The sequence below is a fragment of the Neomonachus schauinslandi genome, chromosome 6, assembly GCF_002201575.2.
Source record: "Neomonachus schauinslandi chromosome 6, ASM220157v2, whole genome shotgun sequence".
Taxonomy (NCBI): domain Eukaryota; kingdom Metazoa; phylum Chordata; class Mammalia; order Carnivora; family Phocidae; genus Neomonachus; species Neomonachus schauinslandi.
In genome coordinates this window covers 25,987,095-26,011,831 of record NC_058408.1, presented here as the reverse complement: position 1 = coordinate 26,011,831, position 24,737 = coordinate 25,987,095, and the positions used below count along the sequence as shown (strand labels likewise).

The window sequence follows — 24,737 nt, the reverse complement described above, 5'->3', positions numbered from 1 at the left end:
CATGGGAAAATGAAATGAGCCCCGAAAACATCTGAGAATGATTATCTTGGTAGATTGCACACCAGTCACGGGGCGGGGTTGCGGGGGGGGTGCTTAACCAGGAGTACGTCTGGGTCCAGCAAATGCTGCCCAGCCTTGGTGATACATCTGGTGACCACAGCGTATTCTACACCACTGGGGCATCGGATGGTTCCATATCACACCCCTTGTGCCCTGAACCCCGAAGATGTTTGTGAAGAAGATACCCAACATGAAACAGAAGTCCTGGACTTGAGAAAGCAGATTTGCGATCGCTGGCATGGTATGGGAGTCGGTGCTGGTTATATTGATGGTTTGAGAAATGGGCTTTGGATTCACCCATGAACATGAAGAATGGAGGAGACACAGTGGAATTAGAGGAGTGGGACGAGGCAGGGCCCAGGAGATGAGGCCTGGCGGATGAGTGGGTAGGGCAGAGCAAACCCCAGCCCAAATGGCTTGACTAGACCATGCACAAGCAGCTGAGATGGTGCTGATGGGGACCATGCTGCCAGGCGGAGGTCTTACTTGCATGAAGATCTGGGCCCTGGGGGAGGAGCTCTCCACCATGCGGTTCACCATACTGATGAGAGTCTCGCTCTCACTCATCTGCAGCAGAGGAAGGAACGGACGATTCAAACTCAGACCCCCATGGAGCTATCTCCCCATCTCCCTCCTGGGCTCACTTCCCCGGAAACAGGAAAGGGCAGCTGGTCCTGGGGTCTCCAGCTCCCTCTGCTTGGCTTTACCTGTCGCTCACCCCTTGTGAGCTCCGTCCCAGGACCAGCACTGAAGGTCCCCCGAGGAAAGGTCACATAAGGGGGGCTGGGGGCTGCTGTGCCCTTGCTCGCTGGCCCTGAAGAGACCCCTTGCCCAGTGACACTCTCCGCAGGGTGCCTGAGAGGTGTGGCAGGTCTCATCCTCACTGGCCAAGGTCAACTCCCTGCCCCACCTCTTTTCCTCACACTGCTTTGGTCAAAGACCACACCGGCAGGTAGGAAAACGCTTCTCCCCAAATTTGAACTAAATCAAACAGCTGAGAAAGAAACCATGGGGCTGCTCTTTGGATGGGCCTTCACAAAGAGGCACAGGTCTCTCTCCCCGACCCCGGCCCACCTCTTGGCTCTAGAGTAGAAAGGATTGCTAAACACGGTTTCCAGAGCTGGGCTGGTAGCATCCATGCCGATCTTGGATGACGCTAGGGAGCAAATAAGGAGGCCAAAACAAGCAAGCCGCGTTAAAGGGACAGCAGATACTCGAACACTGTTCTCCGACATGTAATCTTTGTGTTTCAAGAATCATTAGGAACATGGAGGGGGAAAGAGAGAGATGAAGAAGGGCAGCGGAGAGGGTGGAGAGGGGGTGAGGGAGGGAGGGAAGACAAGCCAAGCAAATCAACTAGAGACGCCATCATTTCCGCCCCCTGGTTCCAGTTTAATGGCATCAAAGAGTGAAAACATTAGGGCGTGTCCTTGGCTATGTCCCTTTAACTCATGACCTACAGGACAAGGTAGCAGAAGACAGAGGAAAGTCGTGTGGGAAAAGCTTTTTGGGGAGAGGAGGTGAGTGAGGGAAGGGACAGAGCCACGTTAGGGCAGAGTTTCTGGGGTCACAGTTCAGGAGGCCCTCACATTTTTGGCTCTTACCTCCCCCAGCTTCATTGGGCCCACATGTATTTTCCCTCTTACCCGTTTAGGTGGCAACCCAAAGGCGGCCTTGCTTCTGTGTGCTGGGGACAGGGCGAGTGGCACCCAGCCATCTCCATCTGCAGGGTCCATAGCATTTTAAAGGCTTTCCTAGGATCTGATCTCTCTACCTCTTTAGCCCATTTGGAATTTTTTTTCAATGGCATCAAGTGTCATTTAAAAGGCATTCCAAAGAGCAGTTGTAGTAGGAGGTTGAGGCTTCATAAAATAGTTCACAGTCAACAGGACATCAGCCCCATTTCCTGGAAGGATCTGAACTCAAGTCAGTCCCTATCTTCTGGGAATCCTATGTGTATGAGGTCATGTTTATGGTGCACAGGGTGTGCAGGGGTGGTGTGTGTGTGATTGTATATGGTGTGTGTATACGTGTGTGTGTCTGCTGCCTGTGAGCCATGCCTGCGTCCTCTGTGTGTGTGTGCGTGTGTGTGTGTGTGTGTTTAGGACCTGCTAACACACCAGGCACTGAGAGGGCAAAGAGGCCCAGGTTTTGCCTGGACACGCATTGATCTCACTGCTCGCCCAACCAGTGGATCTCAAGCACTAAAGAAGGGAAGCCAGAACGTTCTCACCCTGGTCTGCTCCCATTCACACTGTGGCTTTGGGGATCTTCTGGCCCACGTGGGCTTTGCCTCTAGGATTCCTCTATGTCAACTTCTGTCTGTCCAAAATGTCAAATTTTGTGAGAAAGCACCTAGCACAGTGCCTTATACATCATAAAGTGCTCAGTTAATATTTTAAATTGAATGTCAGAAGGAAAAGAATTAAATAATCATCGCAGCAGTTAGTGCTCCTCACCGCCGCCTGACCCAGTGCTGACACGCATGCTCTTACTTGATCCTCCAGCAAATCTGGGAGGTGGGAAAGGCAGGTTCTACAATGTCCATTTTATGAGTAAGAAAACAAAGGCCCAGAGAGATGAAGCAACATTTTGAAGTTAAAAAAAAAAACCCACAACAAAAACCCATTGTAAATGGCAGAGCTGGACTAGAATGTCTGACTCCACGTTCTGGACCCCCCTTATTTTTTTAAAGTAGGCTCCATGCCTGGCATGGAGCCCAACATGGGGCTTGAACTCACGACCTGGAGATCAAGACCTGAGCTGAAATCAAGAGTCGGACGCTTAACTGACTGAGCTGCCCAGGCGCCCCTAGACTCTTATCAGATAAAACTCCCTTTTAAGATTATTATCCTTTATCTAGAGGAGGCCCTCTGAAGGGTTATTTCTGAAGCTCCCAGCCTAAGGGCCCAGCCTGTCCATGAGGGCAGAAGCCCCAGGAGGGGCCCCGCAGTGGCACTGAAGGCTGGCACAGCCAGGCACTGTAAATGGGCTGCAGAGAGGAAAGTCTGCCCAGGAGCCCCGAGGCCACTCAGCCCTGCTCCTCGCTGCTCCAGGCACTGCAGACCCTGCTTCCTGCAGGCGAGAGCCCGCACTTCCCACTGCCGGTCTGGGTTGGCATCCTGAGCCTCGTCTCCATGTGGGCTGGAATACTCGTGGTGTGGACACCACATGCTGCTTCTGGAACTAAAATGCAAGATTCGTGAGGGCTGGGAGCTGTCCCTGCTGATTAAAATGTGGATATCAGGGCTTCCCGGTGCCCAAGGCCTACTATGAGGATGATCCCACCGAGGCACGGAGGCCCGTGAGATGACAGGTTATGTGGCAAATGACTTGTGTCTAGAACCACCAACTGTTTCAGCAACAGCCTCTGATTTCAAGTTTAATGTTCCTTCTGCAACTTTAAGAGCATAAAATCATCCTGATGAGGTTTGACTCCTGCTTCTTCGTATATTAGACATCTCCTCAGCAATAAACTGGATCAAAAGCTCAGAGTCACATTCCAAGCTCCACCATTTGCTAGCTGTGCGTCCTTGGCATGTTACTTAACCTCTCTGTTTCTTTAGTTTTATCAGTTCTAAAGGGGGATAACAACAGTACCCACCCTGCAGTGTTGTTACAAAGATTAAATGCCTTAGGATCTATAAGGAACTCAAAACAGCATGAGGCACAGAGAAAGCACCCAGTTATGGTGGCGGCCGCTATTCCTACTACTATTACTACGACTCCTACTATAATGACTTCACCACCTCGGGCTGCTCCACCGGGCCACACTGGGGATGCCTAGGTCCCCTGTGATTTGTAGCGCAGATCTGGACTTAGGTAAGAGTATGTGCTCATATCAAGGCCCAGCATCCTGACCCTCAAGCGTGTCTCAACACCCCTCAGGTTCAAAAGGCAAGGTAGCCAATGATTAGAGCCTGGAGCCGGGTCTCTGCAGCTAATCACTTCCATCTACGGGAACACTCACGGACTCTTCCAGACGAAACGGGGTTGCTAACACTCTGTCTGCCATGCGGAATTCTTGAGGAGAACACGAGCCTCGTGTGCAAAAGAACTTGGCAGAGGAACTAACAAATATATGGAACTAATATAATTTTTAAAAACCATCCTAGGGCAAGTCTGCAGTCCTCAGTTTACAAACTGTGGAGTTTAACAACAACCTGTGAACTAGGATAGATAGTTTCCCAGATTCAGGCCGCAGAGAGTCCCTTGCATTTTTAGGCTGAGCCTGGCTGCTCACCCCTCCCCCTTCCACCACCCCTGCCGCGCTCTCCAGCAGAAATGCAAATTCCCGCCTGCCCACCACCGCCCCCCCCAGTTCCATCTGGCCTGAACAAATAGGAGGTGGCATTAATTATTCATGTGGTCATTTCTTATTCTCCTGTCCCCAGGAAACTCCCAGCTGCCCTAAAGGGCTTTGAGGAGAAGGGGTGTGAATGCGCAAACCAAAATATAAGCCACTTTGTTGTGTCCTGGTGGTGCCAACAAAGGTTGTCAAATGGATGGGCGAGAAGGAGGTGGGGAGGAGCAGGGAGACAGACGGGGGCGGGGCAGGGGAATGGCGAGGGGGCACCAGCTCTGCCTACCTGCTGATCCAAATACTCTAGGTTTCTTTGCAACTGAAGGTCTAAAAGTTCATCCTACCCGGAGCCCAACGGCAACACAAACAGGAACAAGACAACAGAAAACAATAAAAAGGAAGCAAAGCAGTTAAGAGTTAGCTGGGGGGCAAGGTCAAAGAGAGGCCTCTGTCGGCCCCTGAAGAGTTCTAGGGAAGGGCAGGGATGAGACTGAGGGCAGGCACCAAGTTGTCTACCGGATACCGGATACCGGATACCGAGCGAGAGGAGGGACTCACTGGGGCCCCAGCTCCAGGGCTCCTGGTCCGCCTGGCCCTCCCCTGGGAGAGGGAAGAACCCTGAAACAATCTAGTCGGCCCTCCCTAGCAGCTCCTGAGTTTTCGGGAAGAATCCATTGTTCCTAGATGGGTGCTGAGCTGTGTGTCAGGGCTAGAGCTTGGACAGAGAAGGATCAAGGGGAAGGAGGGGAGGGGCACCCTCCATGCCTGTAGAGGCTCCTCCACTCTGGCCTCCCAGGGCTATATAGGGAAGGCGTCAGCAACAGGCTTTTGGGGACAAGGACTCAGCCTGTTGGTTCCACTGTACCCGCCCCCATCCCAGGTGGAGCATCTGCATCCAGTTCTGGGCGGGAGGGAGACAAAAATTCTCTGGAGAACAAATTCCCAGGAGAGACAAGTAGAAAGCAGGGAGAAAAGAAGGAAAAGGCGTAATATGGAAAATATTTTCTTCCTTAATCTCACTGCTTGTCTCTTTCCCCAAAAGTAGCACTCCAGGCAAGGACAGACTTGGAGAAAATGCCTGTTACTGGACACTCATTGGGCCCTGGATGGGGGCCCCTCTGCATGCTGGGCAGGAGGTTGTTGCGGGGTCGAGAGAATCAGGACATCACACGCCTCCAGATCTTGTCCCTGCTCCTCTACCTTGTGTCCCAGAGATGGGGTAACTGGAGTCACACTCTGCACTGGGATCAGAGTCGTGGCCGGGAGGGAGAAGTATCCAGAGGCTGCTAAAAACCAGGAGGGCCAGGCACCAGGCACAGAGCATCCCTGTGGCTGCCCTAGTTTGGCCCCGCCCTGGAAGGAGAGGTTCTGTGGGGAGTGGATGGGAGGAGAGGACGTACCATCTTATCGTGGACCGTGGGGGATGGTGGGTAGTTGTAGGGGAACAGTCCTGCAGGGACTGGCCGCCTGTCTCCCAGGTAATCATACTGGAAGAGAAAGGGAATTGGAGAGGTGAGGGGTTCCGGCTGGGACACAGACTTCCCCACCAACTGAAGCTCAAGGTTAGGGATGTTTGTGTCCTGTCCCAGAGCAGATGCCAAATGAAAATGGACAGCATTTATTCACTGCAGTATCCTTGCATTGACCTGTCTTGTCCTCAAGATGTGAAAAGACAGAACCCTCTCTGCCCTCAAACACAGGATTAGGGTTCCTGGCATGACCTGGGGATGGGCACCAACAGCAATGTTCCTACTCAGGGGTCAAAGCAAATGCCCCAAAGCAGCTCTCCCATGGACAGACCCGCAGGGCCAGAAGCTCCCCCGGGCATCATCGTGGCTCCTGCCAACACACAGTGTGTGTCCCTGGGGGACACAGTGACCCCGAGTCTCAGATGCCCCCCCCACCTCCACCTCTCCTCTGCAGATGGTGGTAGGCTTCTTGGGGGGTCTCAGGGCATGAGGAAGAAAGGGCAGGCTGGTGGCTCACCTTGGGGGAGCTGATGGACCGCCTCACCACATAGGCAGCAGGGTCAGCATAGATGTCCTCGCTGCGAGGTGGCAGGCGCTCAAAGCGGGCACTGGGTGAGCGGACGGGGGAGTAAATGCGGGCACGGCTGTAGGAGCCCTGGCTGGGCGAGCGCGGCACAGAGTGGGAGCGGGGCTGCAAGGACAGGCGGCGCAGGGAGCTGGAGGTGGCATCCAGCTCATCGTAATAGACTGGCTGCCGGGAGGGGGAGGGGCCGGGGAGCCAGACGGTGCCATCCTGCCGCCCGTAGCCCGGGGGCTCCTTCCACTCCCGCAGCTGGAAGGCAGGGCCGCCTCCATTGCGGAACGAGTGGCGCTTGTCCTCCAGCGCCCAGGGTGGGCTGATCCGATCGTAGGCTGGCATCGAGCAGATGCTGTCCGGCCGCACCCCTGGTGGGTAGTAGTGGTAATCATCGGGGTCCTGGGAGGAGTAGGGGCTGTAATACTCAGGGACCCTGCGGGACACAGGATAGAACCTAGAGGGACTGAGAGAGAGAGAGCACATTGTAAGGAAGCCAGACAAAATGAGCGCAACCCCACCCACCCCACCGCTGTGCCCCAGCCCCACCTCCAGGTCCTCCAGCCTAGAGCAGGGTGTGCCCAGGTGAACGGTGCCCCAGGCCGACTGTGGGAGCCCACGGAGGCAGCCACTGCCTGGGCGCTGAGCCTTGCTTCCGGGGGTGCAGGGAAAGCTCCCCCAGAGCTTCCTCCCTCAACCAGCCACCCGAGGCTGGAAATTTCATATTCAGAGCTTCCATCTTTGTCTTTTTAAAAGGAAGTAGCCCTGGGGAGAAACTTTAAGCCTTATTAGCTATTTCTATCCCACCATGAACCCATGTATCAGATCCTTTCCAGAGAGGTGAACGGCAGAAAGAGCAGAAAGAACGTGAGCGTACTGGGCACTGGGGAGGGTGACAGAAGAGGGACAAAAGAGCAGTTTCCCTGGTTTGATGTTCTCATCAAGGACGGGACCAGTAGGTTCCTGGGACTCATCCCAAGTGAGGCACTCGCCCTGGGGCAGGCCAGACGTCCCAGGCACCAGGGCGGCAGTGGTGAGCATGTGAGCAGCCTTCCTGTGGCAGGAACCTGCGCTCCGGGGAGCTGCCCACCCCCGCAGGGAAGGGGCCGTAGCCCCACTTGCTCTGATGCATGCTCTGGGCCCAAAAAATGTCTTCCGGTGTTTGAAAGTCAATCACTGGACAAAGGAGTAAATTGGTCTAGTTACGGCAACATTCTGTTTCTTTTCCTTTTCTTAAGCTGCATATAAAGACTTGCAAACAATTAGAGCCGTTCAAAACTGGGGTGAGTTGGCTTGGTGGCCAGTGAGGCTCATGGTGGCAGAGACACCGGATGGCACCGAGGGTGCTGTAAGAGGGCCAGACGCACGGACGGCTCTCTGACTGGCACAACTCGAAGGCCCCTCCCTCCGAGTGCCTGCATGCCTCCTGGGCACCCCGCATCCTCGCCGAGAGGTGCTGGGTGCTCTGGTCTTGTCTCTGAAGAAAGTAGACGGGGCAGGAGCCGGGCAGGGGTCACACTCCACGGCTGGAGCCGCGGGGCAGTACAGGATTTGGACAAGCTGGGAACCCTGGGCTGGAGGGTCTTCCTGGTGTCCCAACTCAGCCTGGCTTCCAGAAGATTTCCGGCAGGGGATGCTACACATGTTATGCGCCCCCCATCCCCAGGCCCAGCCCTAACACCACCCCAGCTCCACGCTGGCGCCCCACCAGGACTCACCTGCGAAGGTCGTCGGGTGGGGGCACCCCTCGGCGCAGGTTCACCCACTGCTGAAGCTGGTTCATGGAGCTCTTGCGCTGGGCAATTTTGTCGGGGTCGGCACGCGGGGGGAAGCTCCGCTGGTGTCCCCCACTCTCTGAGTCCTGACGTGGGAAAGCTGTGCTCCCTGGTCGGCTCGGGGAGCTATACTGCCAGCCGTTGGGCTGGGCGGGCCGATCCCCTCCCCCTGGGACCCTCGGGCCCTCGGGGTAAGGGCTGCCAGGCTCTGAGGCTGGTTCCGGTCCGGCTTGGATGCCATTGGCTTTCACCAGAGGCTCACTTTTGACTTCGGGCCTCTCGGGTTTCCTCTCGGCCTTCTCGCAGCCCCGGCCGTCACCCTCCCCTCGAGTCTTGGCCTCGGGCTCAGGCTTGGGGAGGCTGTTGTGGGATGGCTGGTGGTGGTGTTTACTAGGTGGGATGTTCTCGGAGTCTGGCTTCTCGTGGCTGCTGGACACCAAGGGAGATGTTGTAAGTGACCCCAGCCCAGCGTGGAGCTGGGCAGGGGGTGGTAGACTGGGAAGGAAAAAGGAGTGGAGAACGGTGGGCAGGAAGGTAGCAATGGAAATGGGAGTCAGTGAATTGCAATTTTGTTTCCTAAATTCCCCCCCTTTTTTTAAAGATTTTATTTATTTGACAGAGAGAGACACAGCGACAGAGGGAACACAAGCAGGGGGAGCGGGAGAGGGAGAAGCAAGCTCCCCACCAAGCAGGGTGCCCGATGCAGGGCTCGATCCCAGGACCCCAGCATCATGACCTGAGCCAAAGGCCGACACTCAACGACTGAGCTACCCAGGCGCCCCCCCCCTTTTTTTCAAGATTTTATTTATGTATTTGACAGAGAGAGACACAGTGAGAGAGGGAACACAAGCAGAGGGAGTGGGAGAGGGAGAAGCAGGCTTCCTGCTGAGCAGGGAGCCCGATGTAGGGCTCGATCCCAGGAGCCTGGGATCATGACCCAAGCTGAAGGCAGACACTTAACTGAGCCACCCAGGCGCCCCAATCCCCCCATTTTGCTTTCTTGCTCCAGCCTGGACAATCACTATAAAACATAGTCCAATCTTGCCTATGCACAGTTTGCTCGTTTTACCCTCCAGGTCACCTCCATGGGTCACTCTCTGCTCCCTTCTGCTGACCTGCATTGAATCCAGCCACTGACCTCCCCCAGACTTGGTCTCCCCGGCAGTCTGTCTCCACTCCAGCCCCGAAAGCTCCATACACGCCCTACCAAATCTCCATAATGGTGACTGTCCTTGATGTTTCGGCTACAGAAGCTTGTTACAGGTCAGTCCTGTGTCCTGTATAAGTTCCTTAACTTCAGCGAGCCTTGGGCTCCTTGTTGGCAGGATGGGTGTACCAGTCTCTCCCCTCGCAGGACCGTGAGTTTAAACGTGGCAGGCGCCAGGCACCAAAGCTGTTGCCTCAAACATCCTCGGCACAGAAACATGCTAGTTCCCGTCTCCAGAACAAGCTTCTTCCAGGACTGACTCTGTCAGAATGTAAGCTCCACGAGGCAGGAGCGTGTAGACTTGTCTTCCCCTGTTTCCCTAGCACCCGATCCGGTGCCTGACACATACCTACTTACAGTAAATATTTACGAACTGAATGAGTGAACTTCTGGAAGTACGCCCCTCCGCTGACGTGAAAATGGAGTGACTATGTTTTCCCTGTGGCTTCCCAAACCCAACATATTCAAGCATCCTTGTTGCGACATTCCCTGTGTTAAACACTTCTAAGACACTAAAATAGACTTGGAGTCTATCTATACTGTAAAACCTCCTTCTTTTGGATCCCTGTTAACATCTACCTCAGGACTCCACATACTGAGTAAAGACAGGCCCCGAGGCTGCAGGGGGCAGCAGGTGGGGACGGGGATGGGGCCAACATGGGCTGAGTGCTCCCTGCACATCCAGATTTCAGAGCCACCCTGTGAGGGAGGATTCTAACTGCTGTCTTCGAGGAGAGGAAATTCAGGTTAAGAGAGGTTAAGTAACTCACACTGATGTCACAGTGTGGGCAAGGGGCTAAGTGGGGATTCGAACCCGAGTCCACCCTCCTCCAGAAGTCATGGGTTTAATGTGCACAGCCAAGAATAAACGAGTGAATGACCCTGGTCTTTGGCTCCTGGCCAGGCCCCGAGGGAACCTGACTTCTCTCTTGGCCTCCACCAGCCCAGAGAGAAGAGGTAGACTCAATCAGGGGAAGAGAGACCCCAGGCCTCGAAATCACTTAGCCAGGCACCCTGCTGGGAGGCAAGGAGTGGTTCACATGTCCTCAGAGGTTCGAGCCAGCACTGGGCTCAGGAGGTCATAGAGTGGGGTGCTTCCTCACTCCTCTTTCTTTGGCACTCACCACGCCCATGCCCAGTGCCCTGGAACTCACCTGTGACGCACAGCTTGGGGCACCGACTTCTGGGCTGGGGGGATCTGTACTCGGGCAGCCTCCCCCATGGCCTGGATCCAGGCCTCCTGCTCCTCGGGGCTCTCGGCACTGAAGAAGTATGTGCGGACCCCGGCGTGCTCGGCCTGTGGGGAGAGGCAGTTCGTGGAACTGGCCCCGGCCTCATCCACCCAGCACGTAGTCACCTGTAGGGAGAAGACAGCCACATCCACAGAACAGGTGGTCAGGCAGGCCATTTCCTTGGTCTGTAGCTCTTCCCCCCACCCCCTGCAGCTCAGGAGCAAGGTGAGGAGGATAGCCCCCCGCTATGCCAAGTGTTCTAGCTGGGGCATATGGGCTAGCTCTCTGCATACCACCCAGCGGCCCAGGAGCCAGGGAAGCTTACCTGCCCCACCTAAGGTGATTATAAACAGGAAGGACAATTACCACACCCACTCTCCAATCGAATTCCAACTTTGATTTGAAGGGCGATTATTATCTGATGTCTGGGAGAGATGTCTCCCCACCCCGCCCCCAAGCCCATGCCAGTCCTGGCCCCAGCTTGGCCTCTGAGGAGCTGGTACAGAGAGACAGCCAGGCCTCCACCTCCCTGCGCATGCAAGGGGCATGCACTGCCAGTTAGAGCACGCTACCTAGTTGGCGGCCGCGAGCAGGTGCGGCAGGCGGGAACCCAGAAGGGAGCTCCTGTCCAGAGGAGGGGTCCTCACGCAGTCAGAAGGAGGAGAAGCAGAGAACAGGTCAACCAGACACCAGAGGGAGAGACAGAAGATGACGTGGCAGGAATATTGAGGAGCAGAGGGAAGTGGGGGGCTATTCAGATTATCTCCTTCTACTCGCTATTGCAGCCATGGGGACAACAGCACATAGTGATGCCCAGGATGGCCCGCCAAGGGTGGGGAGTGCAGAGCTTGCCCCAAGGCAACTGGGGCTGTTGGCGGAGAGGATTCAGGGCATCCCAGTGCTGATTCTAGCTCTGTTCCCAACAAGCTCTGCAGCTGCATATGACTTGGGTTTTTGTTCTGGCCTGAAGGGATGCATCTGTCTAATGGGGAGGGATCTTCCTGGTGAAGGTCAAAGTTCTTAGGACACAAGGGAAAAATGCTCCAGAGCTGAATTCTTTCTGGGACCTCAGCATACTCCCCGGGTGAGACCTTCAATCTCGCAGAAAAAGCAGGTAGCCTGGTTTACCCCACTCAACATAAGAAATCCAAGTGATTAATAGTCTCAGATGTGAACCTCTCTGGTCTCTGACCCCTTGAGTGTGAAATCATGGGTCTCTCAGGCTTGGAAGGAGAGAAGACAGGGCTCTCCTGACCAAGCCCCAGGGCTCTCGGAAGCAGCAGTGTCAAATCCACACTCTCCAAATGCTTTCCTGGCTGGACCTTCACTCCTCTGTACCACCCTTCCCCGGCACACGATTCCTTTCTGACGGGAGTCATTACCCAGTGACATGTCCTACTTCCTCTGGATGCTGCCCATTCCCACCCTCCAGCAGGGGGCCCTGCTTGTGGGCAGAGGCAGGGAGGTGCTTCCAGTCAGCAGAGCTGTAAGGAGGCACCTGGATACGGAGAGCAGGGGACCTGGCGAGCTCTCCAGTGTGGAGGACACAGGGTTGTTGTAGAGAAGAGGGAGACAGGCGGGACTGGTGGGTGTGACCTGGTGCTGGTAGGAGTGGGCAGCAAGTGAATTAATTTGCTAGTGAGCGCCCTGTGCATGCAGAGCTCTGCTCTGGGCACCAATCACAGCAAAACAGACATGCTCTCTGCACTTGAAGAGCTCACGGTCAAGCTAGAGGACAAAACATGCCCACAGGGAGACAAGGGGAGAGCAAAGGCAGGGGAGCATACTGCTTGCAACAGAGGAAGGGGGAGGGGCTGGGGATAAACAGGGCAGTTGACGGGCAGCTGGAGGGGACACCGGCCTGGCACCGTGGAGGTGGGCCACAGACCGAGGGAGGTACCCCAGTGCGGTGAAGTCCACTGAGCCCCCATCGGCTGGGTTAGGAAGAGGTTAAGGCACTCAGCAGCAGGCTGGGCAGGACTAGTGCCCAGCTCATTATTAGCCATCCAAGAGTTTCACTTGGTGGCCGTAACAGGACAAGCCTCCCATCTGTCTCTGCTCCCCTCCCTTCCCTGGGGAAGGGTCACTGAATAGCCACAATCGGAACCCTTTGTGGGCCACTGAGCACAGCCCTCAGCATTGGGTTTTAAAGAGGCAGTGCGCTCCTTGGGAAGGAGGAGAGGGGCAGCGGGGCGCAGAGAGCTGGGGCTGACGGGCGGGTGTGTGTGTGTGTGTGTCTGTGTGTGTGTGTGTCAGTCACTTGGGATGCTCCCCGAATGCCTGCTGCTGGCCCAGCTCCGAGCTGGAGTGTGGATGTGTCTGTGCACAGGTCTAGAGGGTGAGACAGGCTGTGTGGCGGTGTGGGCGAGAATGTGTACGGTAGGACTGTCTGTTGTTGGTTAAACAACCTGTTTCTACTTCCCCAGCTAGAACCCGGCTCCCTAGAGCTAGAGTTTTATTAATTGTTCATTCTGTTCACACCTCTGGCAGACAGGACCCTAGGAGGCTAGGAACTAATTATGTGCCAAAGAAGCCCCTCCTTGTTCCCCGGAGCAGCACCTGTGTATCCTGCCCCCCCACCCCCCCACCCCCACTCTTTTCCACGGTCAGGTGACCAGAGTCTGAAGGACAGGAAGAGGCAGAGTCTCTGAGGTCCCACAGGCTCAGATACTGATCTGGCATTACCTGCAGTTCCTATCATCATCCAACACCATAGCTTTTAATTTTCAGGGACCTGGACAGCCATTCTCAACTAGGGGAAGGGAGGGCTTTGTGCTGAGAAAATGCATAGCCGGTATATCATTTTCTATTTGGAAATAAAAAGAAGCCTCTGGTCTTGGCATCATAAAATACAAAAAGGGCATGGGATTTTTATTGTTTTTAATGGGTCATGAATTTTTAAACGTAGAAAAACACCAGCTTGCAATGAGCCAGTTGCAAGCACATCTTTGATGGGTGGATTCCCCGGGGGGTTCCAAGGGGGGGGGGGACACTGAGCAGGCGCGTGAGGCTCATCTTCCCGTGCTCCTGTTCTCCCAAACTACGGTCTGCGTGAAGTCCGTCTTTCTCGACTGTAATCAAACTCAACTCCTAATTTTCTCTAGAGATTGAAATTTGAGTAGGTTTGACTGGGGGTCTAGTTCCCTGGGCCCAATGTAGGGAGGACTGCCTTCTAGAAGGGTTGTCAGAACCCCACCAGCCCACAGCCCCTGCCTCTGCTGCCAGGCCACTGGGCGGACAGCTCATGGGTTCAGGACGTACTTCTCCCCCCAGGAAAAACTGGGGTACCACTGAGGCCCATCTCTCCCAGCCCAACCTGAGGAGAACCACCCGGCTGACTCCCAAGATAAGAGGAGGTGGTCTCGATAGAGCCGGGACTGACTCCAGCGGCCACTGCCTTCTCCCTCAGGTGGCTCAGGATCCTTCTCCACTCCTTCATGCTCTAGAAGAGCAGGCCTCCCTTCCACACCTGACCTGGGAGAGGAAGGGCCAACTGACCTTAAAGGTGTGTTTTCGGCTGATGTTGTCCGAAGGCTGCACTGCGGCCACCCGGAAGCTCAGGAGGGGGATGCTGCCCAGGATGCTCTCCTCCTTCTCATCTGTTGGGTAGAGGCACAGGTGAGATGCGCATGCCTGCTGAGTGCATGTGCACAGAGAGGGGTGGAGTCTATCAGCCCTACAATGATGAATAGCAATATGCCCATGTGGCTCATCTACCACTGGTCAGACCCCGAGGGCCCACCCTCCAGCACACAGGCTGTGCTCTGCACAACACGGAGAGGCACACTCCCTGCAGACACTGTTCTAGATGCTGGGACTGTAGAGGCAGATGGGAGAGAAGTGCCACCCACCCTCAGGGAGCTTACCTTCTGGGATGCAGGTAGACAAATAAGGAACAGTTAATGTGATGGAGGGTTTGCTATTCATCAGGTACTGTTCTAAGTTAAATGACTTAATGGATTTAACCCTACCCACGATCCAATGAATAGGTACTGCGATTACCCCATTTTATGGGTAAGGAGGTGGAGACACAGAGAGGTTAAGTAATTTGTCCAACGCTACTGAAGTAGAGAGTGGTGGATTGGTCTTTGGACCCAAGAAGTCTGATTCCCAAGCAAGCATTTTTTTTTTAAACTCCACCCCCACCGTGGGGCTCAAACTCACAACCCCAAGATCAAGAGTCTCATGCTAAGCCAGGCAGGCGCCCCTCCCAAGCAAGCATTCTTAACCACTCTCCTATCCATAGAGCCTCCCCAAGCAAGACAATTCCAGCGGGGATACATGTAATGGGATAATAATGGGATTGGGCATGGCAGAGCAGTCTCATCTTCGGCTCTGACTCTTCTGGGTAACTGTTTCTAAGGTTCTCCCAGGCACCCAGCAGCTTGCTCTGTCCTCTCCTGACAGGTGTCGGTCTTCCCCTTTATGGCCCCGTGTCTCCACAGGCAGACACACATCTGCAGAACCCCTTGGCCCTCTGGTCCCTGCATCAGGCTAACAACCAGGCTTCTAAGTAATCCATCCTGCATCTCCAAAGGAGCCTGATGGATGAGCTAGTCGGTCCCCCAGCTGTCGGCAGGAGCCTCAAAAGGTGGGGGTGTTCTGTGGAATAGGTAGGGGGGCAACTCCCCACTTCCCTGGGATAGCTCTTTGTTCCCGAGGCTAGAAACCCTGGAAAACCCTCCATTAGGTGTCAGAAGGAGTCTCGGGGATTATAGAGTCATGAGCTCCCCTTCTTTGCTTCGTCATCACTCACACAAGATACTTGGCTTAAGGTCCAGCTTCCTCTGCAGAGTCAGCATGGCACTCAGAGGAAGGGTGAAGCCAAAGGATCAGGAGGAGCCCGGGGCTGGGGACCCAGGGCTTCTTCAGGAAAGCGGAGGTTGCCAACCTCTAGAGGCAATGGCCTTCTGCCTGGCAGTGTCCGGGCCAGTGTTTACAGGGGCACTTGAGAGCATCTCTCAGTGGATGGTGGCCCTCATCACAGTGCCCTTTGAGCTCACAACTTTTCAGTTTCTCCCCTCCGGCCAGTCCCACAGTCTCTCCTCTGCGGAGATCCTGGCTTTCCTTCAGCTTCGTTCAGACTCTGGCTCCAGCCAGCCCTGGGTCCCAGAGGCCCAGCACCAGGGGCCACGTCCCGGGCAGATTCTTCTCCCCCAGTCTTGGGGTTTTTTCTGCGGCTGGACCCTGTCCCTGCAGCCCCTTCCTGATTTCTCTTTTTGGGGCCCAGGTGGCAGCGACTCAGGGCACAGGGACAGCAGTACTCTGGAGGGGTCACTAGGTATAACCTTTGTTTGTGGAAGTTAATGATTCACTGAATTGCTCCCAGGAGGCCCAGGGAAGTCAGGGCCCTGCCATTCCCAGGGCCTGGAGGAAAGGAATCAGCCTCTCCTGCCGCAGAACCATTTTACCCTTCTCTTCCTGTGGCCCCGCAGCAGCGTGACAGGGGCCCTGTCCTCAAGCCTCACTAGCTCCCTCAGGACCTGCCTGACACAACACTGCTGTACATTTATTTTAAAAATAACTTCCCAGAGGCTGCCTCACCAAAGTTATTAGGTCTCTCTCTCTCTCTCTCTCTGTTTGTTGAGCGGCTTGGGAGTGAGTGTTGGGGTGCGCACAGATGGTGGAAGCTGGGGATAATTCACTTACTCGACACTGATTGAGCACCTACTGTGTGCCACGCGCCGTTTTAGGTGCTGTGACTACCGCTGTGAACGAAACCGAGATTTCTGCCTTTGTAGAATCGGCTCGGACACTCCAGGGGGAGGCAGATCAACACACAAGCTCCGACTGGAAGGGCAGCTGCTGGTAGTGACTAGGGGCCTTCCTCCTCTTCCTCCTCTTCCTCCTCCTCCTAGCCCATCCCCCACTCCAGGACTTCACTCTTTGCCCACCGTGTCCCCCAGCAGCACCCAGAACTCTGCCTGAAACCTGGAGGGCGCACAGTAAACACTGTTGAATGTGAAGTGAGTGACCACGTGAGCAAGCGGGCTCTGTCTTTATCCCACTGTCACACCCCACGGGTGCCCGAGGCTATGGGGCAGATTTGCACCCCCACCCCCACCCCCACCAATGTCCACCAACCAACGTCCACCCGAAGCAGAGCCCGGTGGTATGGCAGAATGAGAAAGAGCGGTGGGCCCTGCCTTCCTGCGGCCTCGGCCAGCCCCAGGAGAAGAGGCAAGCTCACCTTTGTAGTAGAAGAGACAGCGATCCACCAGGACGAACCAGCGCTTGTTCCATTGCTTAACCCCGGAGCTGGCCTGCGGGACACGTGGGCACAGAGGGGAGGGACTGTGAGCTGGGCATGGGAGGGAGGATGCAGGGGAAGGAGCGTGGCCCTAATTACAAGGCCATCCTGCCTCTGGTCGCAGCTCTGCAGCCAGTAAGTCGCAGCCAATCCCCTGGGGACCTCAGAGGCAGGAAAGTGACATTAGATTATTGTCTGTCACCTTCCAGTTCTGTCATCCCAGGCCTCAGTGTCTCTCCCAGGGAAGATAAAAGGGGTGAGAGGTGAGCCAGGATGAGTGGGCAGAGGGTGGGCAGGGAGGGTGGTGAGGTCAAACTGGGAAGACTTAGTGGACCCCGGGACTAAGGACACCCCCCTTCCTTCACAGCAAGAGGGACCTCCTGAGAACGAGCCAGTGGGTTGCTCTGATGGGGTTAGTGACCCAGCATCTTTCTGTCATTCCATCTGCCCATTAGGAGACCTGACTGGGTTCCCAAATGTGACACTATTTTTTCTGTGTGACTTTGGGAAGATATTCAACTTCTCTGAGTCTTCATAAAATTAGGAGATTCATTCACAGAGATATAACATACCAAAAACAGGACACGGGAGGACATACCAAAACATGCAGGGACTATTACTGTAACTACAGAGGAAGCAGAGCAATGAGGAGAAAGTGGAGGTCCTGGTGGGCAGACTGCAGGGGAGGCCTCACCTGTTTGAAGAGCCAGCCCGCCTTGGTGACAGGTGCATTGAGATTACGCTTCATGGAGTGTGAGCGCTTCCCAAAGGCGATGGCCTTGCGGGATGTTCGGGTTGCCTGGGGAGGCAGACACAGAAACCCTCCTGACTTTCTTCCTCTCCTCCCCTCTGCTCTTTCTGCAGTGGGAGCGACCCTTGCTGGGAGCTGTAGCTCTCTCCGTGCTTGGGGTGTCCTCACCCTAAGAGGACCAGGTGTGACTCCTGGATCTGTTCCTAACTCAAGGGCGCAGCTTTCCAATTCTTGGACTCTTTTTCTTATCTCTAAAATGGGGCTCAAAATAATAGTCTGACCTGTCTCACAGCGGTGTGGATTTTGTTGTTGTTGTTTTAAGGAGAAAATAAGAATTCTCATTTCACTCCTGGGCTATCTTTCTTCGACTGTCCTGACTCCCCTCCTCTTTCATAATGCTTTCTGGAACCCACTCAAATGCCAGTAAATTCCCTACATCATCATCCTCTTGGAGTCCTGCTCACTCTCGAATGTCCAACATAGCACAGAGCAGGGAGGACATGCAAGGGTTCTCCTGGCTCCTTATTGCCACGTGGACACTGCCATCCTCCCACATTCTGGCAATAATCTCTCTGGAAGCACCCCTGGTCTTCCACTGTTCAGCCCTTCTCATCACTGTCAGCTTCTAGATCATTCCTTCAGAGTCTTAGAATTCCGGTATCGGGCGCCTGGGTGGCTCAGTTGGTTAAGCGACTGCCTTCAGCTCAGGTCATGATCCTGGAGTCCCAGGATCGAGTCCCGCATCAGGCTCCCTGCTTGGCAGGGAGTCTGCTTCTCCCTCTGACCCTCCTCCCTCTCATGCTCTCTGTCTCTCATTCTCTCTCTCAAATAAATAAATAAAATCTTTAAAAAAAAAAAAGAATTCCGGTATCAATCATCCTCTTTATTCTAAGTCTGGCCATCCCTTGGCACTGTACTTGATGAGGACCGATCCAGTGCCCTAACCTTATAGTACCGTGATAGCCTCAATCCCAAAATCATTCACTGCTACCCTGGCGCTCACTCCCACAGCTGCACCTGCGACCTGGCCGGCTCCACGCCCCTCCACCACTAACATCTTCAATTCTGGTGTTCCCGTTTCCTGACGCCGTCCCCTCCTTTGGGCTTTTTCTCTCCATTACTCAACACCCCCAGCTTTTCTACTCCACTGGAATCCCCAGCTCCTTAGTCCTTCCCTTTTTTTCTGGACCCGTCAGCCACGTCCTGGTTGCGGTTATTTCCCTACGAAGCCCAGGCTCCACGCTGGGGTAGGTCAGCTGCACTCTCAAACACCCCATCCGTTGTCAGAGCTGGAGCCTCTCTAAAACTCAGAATCCCAGAGCAATCAAATTATCTGCACTCATGGCCAGATTATGGTTTATGATTAGAGATCTGCCGGACGAAGAGCACACTGCAGTACGGATGAGGCCACCGCAGAGCCCCTGTCCCCCCCGGTCCCCAACCTCAGCCTGGCCCAGCCCCCTCATGCCACTCCCTGCCCTCCCCCTCCCCCAAGCCCTGCAAGCTCCCCCACACCCTCCCCGCAGTGGACCCAGCTCCGCTCCACAGAGATGATCCAGGTTATCAGACATGCACTTCCTCAATTTCACACCCTTTTACCTAGAAAATTACTGTCCTTACCACTGTCGCCTCTTTCTCTCCAATGTCATCCTCCTTTTCAAGGCTAACACGTTCCACCTACCATTTCCGGAGACTTTTGCTCCATGGATAATCTCTTCTCAAATCTGTCTTCAACCTTTCCTTCTCCACTAGCTGCTTCTCCTGAGCAAACATGCTCGGTTCTCTCCATCTTAAAGCATCAGTCTGTCTCTGTCTGTCTGTCGGTCTCTCCCCCTCACCACTCTCCCTCGCTCTCACGCGGCCGCGGCCACACCCACCGGAAGTGCTCCCCCCATCCTACATCCCCTGCCATCCCCTGCCGGCCCTCAGGTAACACCTTCCCTCTTCTCCCTCCCTTCCTCCACCGGAATAGGCTCCTGGGAAGAGTCCTGAGGTTGCTCCTCACATTTACTCCTAACCCTCCTCCACCTCTTTCCTGAGGTGGCAATTGCAATGTCATTGAATTAAAGCTGCTCAGTCCTTGGCCACTTTAATACACTGGATGACACTGACCTTTCTGTCCTTCCTGAAACTCTTCCTTTAGACACTCTTCTTTCCTCCATCTGTGGCCGCTCCTTCTCAAGCTCCACCTTTACTCTCTTGGTGGACCTCAACCAGGCTTCAAATTCTTGTTTTTCTGGTTCTTCATTGTCTGTGTAGCTCATCTATAGCCATTGCCTCAGCTACCAGCAGTATGCTGAAAATTCTCTAATCCATATCTAAGAGCTGTCTCCTAGCCTCAGCCCATTTTATAACTGGTTGTCCAACCAGGACTAAATAAGTGCAAAGCCAGACTCATCCTCTTTCTAACCAAGCCTGATGCTCTGTATTTCTCACCTGGCGCATGGTACTCCAATCCACCCGGTTGCCCAGACCTGAACTCTGAACTGCCTCACACAGTTCCCTCCTTCCTCCACTCCTGATACAACATTTGCGCAGGGCAGATGGGTCTATGTTCCTAATGGTTCTCGGATCTGTTCTTTCCTCTCAGGCCATCATCTCTTCTTGCTGTGCACCTCTACCACGAAGTAAGGTTACCTTTCTAAAACACAGTGCCTGGGGCACTGTGCCATCACGATGCTCTCTTGACATTTCTTACTACTTCTCATCACTCAGAAGGGAATTCAGTTCCTTAGCACGGCACACAAGGACAAGTCTGTAAGGTTTGCCGGGCCCACGCTCCTGCCTTCTGCCCCTCTACCATACAGGTCCCTCGCCAAACTCCTGGTGGTTCTCTGCCACGCCCCTGCCTTTGCTCACCTTGCTCTCCCATAGGAGATGTGGGGAGCCCCATCTCCCTTGTCCCATGACAAGTCCCAACTCATCCTTTATGCCCAGGGCAGGCCCCCCAATTCCACAAAATCTCCCGGACCCCCCAGTGCTGTGAGCTGTCCCTCTTCTCTGTCCATTTGTGTGGTCTAAAGTTTGTCACACTGCAATGGGGCAGCTGGCCTTCCAACTCCTTCTCCAGACTCTGAGCTCTTTGTAGGGAGGAAGTTGAGTCTTGTTGGTCTGTTCATCACCAGAGCCCAGCAAGGTATCTGTCTACAATAAGCACTTAGTACATACTTGCAGAAAGAAGGAAAGAAGAAATTGGGCTTTATTGTAAAGCACACCCCAAACCGGGGAATACAATTATTTTCTAAACTTTACTAGTAAAAATCCACATATAAAGGCTGAGATGAGGCACCTGTGGAAGTCACCCACCAACTGAAGAATAAGCAACTCCCCAAATCCTTCCCTTCCTCCTCAGTCGGTCATCTGCCACAGCTTCACCTCCGCTCTGCAGGCTAGAAGCTGCTCCCACAGCTCACCCCTCTATGCCCTCACCCCCTTAGCTTTCTGCCACAGCTTCCCCCTGCCATTAGCCCCACCTTAGGCTAATCCAACCATCTACCTTCCCTGCTTTCCCAGCTAGTCTGGGAGCGGCGCTGGAGGAAAACCACACGCATCTGTGGACTGGAGCCACTCAGAGTCAAGTCTATGACCTCAGATGACCCTTCGACGTTATCACGCAATATTTCACATGCCCCTTGTTGATCTCTGGTCCTGTTCTCCAAACCCTGGGCATATTCTCAAGCCCCAATGCCTCTCTAGCCACCCCACTCCTCTTTGCAGAAAACCCTACCTCCTACTTCCCTGTAGAAGTTGAGGATATCAGATGGGAATGTCTTTAACTTCCTAGACCTGCACCTCCAAGCTTCACATACCATTTTTTCTGCAGCTCAGGGGGAGTACCCCTTCCCTATGCAGGCTAACAGCACCTCTGCATCTGACTTCTCCTGTCTCCATGGAAATGAGACTCACAGCTGTCCCCTTCCTCCTGAACCTATCTACTGGGCCATCTCCCTCCCGCTCGCACCTCTTAAAGCAAAATGCAATGGACCAAGAAGACCTCCTGCCATCTTGTATATCGTCTAGCTTCGGTCCCCTGTCCCACATTCCCCCTCACAATCAAGTTTCTTTACAAATATATATTTTTCAATATTACAAATATTTCAGAAAAGTAGAGAATAAATCACCACCATGTGCAGGGTGTTTTCCCCTGATAAAACATGACAAATAGAGCTGAAACTCCCCTTGAGCCACTCTTCAATCTCATTTCTTCCTTCCTAGAGGCAACCGCTGACCCAGAACTAGTCTGCCTGTCCATGGTTACATGGTCGTACCACAAATTTACCTGTGCATACATCGTATCACTTTCATGTAGGCTATTTCACATAAATGATATCACATCTTTCATATTCTGCAGCTTGCTTCTTACTCAACATTACATATTCAAGATTTATCCTTGTTAATACATATAGCTCTAGTCCAGTTTAATTTTTGGAGAGCGCTCCATTGTATGACTATACCACCACTTACTGTCTAGCTTCTTAGAAGACTAGTCCCTACTCGTCATCGTCTCTCCGTCTCCCCTCCCATCTCCTCTTTAGCCCTCTCCGGCTTGCCTTCTGCCCTCATCCCACCACTGGTCAGGGTCTCCAGTGCTAAACACAGGGACACATTCAGCCCTTATCTTACTCGACCTCTATGCCACATTCTTCTCTGGATTACTTCTTCCTCCTGAGGCACTCCTTCCTTTCTGAGCTCTTGATTGCCATATCCCTTATGAATTATTCCTCTTTTGCTGTCCCCCTAGATCAGTGGTTCTCCATGGGTGGGGAGGGGGCAGTTTTGCCCCACAGGGGACATTGAACAATGTTTAGAGACACTGGTTGTCACAGGGCGGGTGCTAACTGGCATCTAATGGGTAAAGGCAGAGAGTAGATACTGCTCAACATCCTACAGTGAAAGGACAGTCCCACGTCACAGAGAACTATCTGGCCCCAAATGCTCATAGTGCCGAGGTTGAGAAGCCCTGGTCTAGAGATCAGTCTTCTACAAGGTTCTGGTCTGACCCCTCTTCCCTTCCCACTCTCCACTCCTCTTGCCTCACCTCACCTGCTCTGTGGAGCCTGTGAAGACAGCTGGACAGGCTCATATGTTTCCTAGGATTCCCGCCTGACAGCTGGCCTTGGGGGCTAGACTTACCCGGATGCTGGGCCGCTCTGGGGGGACCTCGGACACCATGTTGTGGTTGGATACGTCACTGTTGGTGATAGCCGGGCGTTTTCCACCTGCTTTACTGGACATGTCCAAAGACGATCTGATTTCAGGTTGACCAAAAGAGAAGAAAGAGACTAGTCAAAACCCAAGAAGAATGGAAAAGCCCCATCCGTATTCCCCACCCTGCCACCCACCGAGATCACTTCAGCTGCTCCCTCTGCTCTTCTGAGACCACATGCCAGTAATCTTGAACAGTCTCCTCTTTCTTTCCTGTAAATTTATTTTAAAAACCTAGACCTTAGGACTCTGGAACTCCTCTTCCTTCTAACTGAAAAGACACAATGGCTCAGTGGACTATGGGAGTCATTTAATTTTTTTTTTTTCCTTTCTTTCTTGCACTGAGCCAAGATCCACAGCGAGAGGAATTTGCATTTGGCTCTCAGGATTCTATCAGCTTCCCTCAGCATTTCCCTCAAAGGCCCCTGGGGGATAGGCCCACCTCAGACTTGTCTCTCTCCTCCAGCGCAACCTGTGGGAGGCGCCAGCCTGAGATCTTGGAGATGCTGGGAAAAGTGGGTGAGGGCGTCAAGCCAGACCTACGGCCCTCAGAAGCTTCCATTCCTCAGGACTGTGGTTAGAGACCCTAGGTCCCTCTGCTCTCCACACCCTCCCTTACGCTTCTCAGCTGCAAAGTGTGGGGGTGGGAGGTTGAGGGGGGTGGAAAGGCCAAGCAGCCAGCGGGGGGCAGACGTACATTTTCAAGTTAAATTTGTTGTTTTCTTCTGGGACCTGGCCAGTCACTGGGTGTAGAAATGTGTTCTGTCGCTCATTGTGGCTGTGGGGGCAAAGAACAGACAGAAGTTGTGATAAGGATGGAGAAGGCAGAGACACAAGCCAAAGGGTGGGCAGGCCCCGGGCAGTGACGGGGAGGGGTGACCACATAGGAGATGGTCCCTCTGTCCTCTGTGGGGTCTGGGGAGGCAGGACAGAGGGCTGGGAGGTAGAAAAAGCAGCTTCAGGCAGGTGGGGGGTGGGGAGACACCTTTTACTAGTCAGTGCTAACTACTTATGGAGATCCCCGAGGCTGGAAATAAGCCCCACTTAAGCCCTTCCGTGGGGACCCTGGGTGTGTACGTGGGTGGGGGCCAAGACTTCATATGTGGCAGGTTCTCTCCCAGGAACAGCTCTGGCCAGTGTTCCACATAAAAACTGCTCACTCATTATCTGCTGAAAAAATTCTCTTGTGACCTTGGACTCCTTCCTCTCCTGTTTTATGTACCATCTCTTTCTTTAAGTGAAACCAGAGATCCAGAAACTCCATTCCTGAGCTTGGGCTGGGACCCACTCACACTCGGGAGTCCAGGGTTTCTGCGTCTAAGGGGCTGAGATGTGGCTGAGACGTCAGGGGCTGTCAGGCGTTGAGGTTAGTGCTGGCTCAACAGTCAGATCTAATTAAGGGCTGCTGTGGCCTGGGAGTGGGGTGGGGCATGGGGAGGGACAGCCTGCCAGGAAGCAGGGTCTGTGCAGAGGCAGATGGGGAGCAGAGCCGTGGACGCTCCTTTGGGAAGTCCTGCCGTGGCCCTCTGGCTGGGCTGAATGTCAGGCTAGCTTCCTGGTGACTTTGTGGGGAGACAGGGAGGAAGGTAGCAGATAGAACTTGGGGGGGGTGCTGGTGCCATGGGTCTAAGCCACAAATGGCAGCCACTTGAGGTGGATTCTGCAAGCAGGGGACCACTTGGCAAGAATGTTATAGACTTCAAACATCCAGCCAGTGGGGGGCTGGATGAGTTTTAAGGTCCTCTTCACCCATCCCTCTTGAGAGATACTGTGAGAGCCCAGGACAGGCTCAGTCCACCCCAAGAAGCAGGCGTCTGGACAGAGTGTGCTGAGGCCACACCAAGCTTGGGGGTCCTAACACCAGGCCACTTGAGCATCCTTAAAATGAATAGCCAGGGTTGCTTGGCAAGG

General features: G+C 54.1%; 1 protein-coding gene across 1 annotated transcript in view; it reads right to left on the bottom strand.

Moving 5' to 3' along the window:
- Positions 1 to 22,856, bottom strand: part of PLEKHA6 (pleckstrin homology domain containing A6) — a 43,332-nt gene extending 20,476 nt beyond the window's left edge. The window contains exons 1-7 of the mRNA XM_044916320.1: positions 22,755 to 22,856; positions 17,565 to 17,669; positions 16,811 to 16,883; positions 14,119 to 14,219; positions 10,543 to 10,685; positions 8,125 to 8,607; positions 6,350 to 6,872 (exon numbers count right to left, since the gene is read on the bottom strand). Of these exons, the coding sequence (XP_044772255.1) occupies positions 6,350 to 6,872; positions 8,125 to 8,607; positions 10,543 to 10,685; positions 14,119 to 14,219; positions 16,811 to 16,883; positions 17,565 to 17,669; positions 22,755 to 22,856 (1,530 nt within the window). The remainder of the gene's footprint in view (positions 1 to 6,349; positions 6,873 to 8,124; positions 8,608 to 10,542; positions 10,686 to 14,118; positions 14,220 to 16,810; positions 16,884 to 17,564; positions 17,670 to 22,754) is intronic.
- Between the last annotated feature and the right edge of the window lie 1,881 nt (positions 22,857 to 24,737).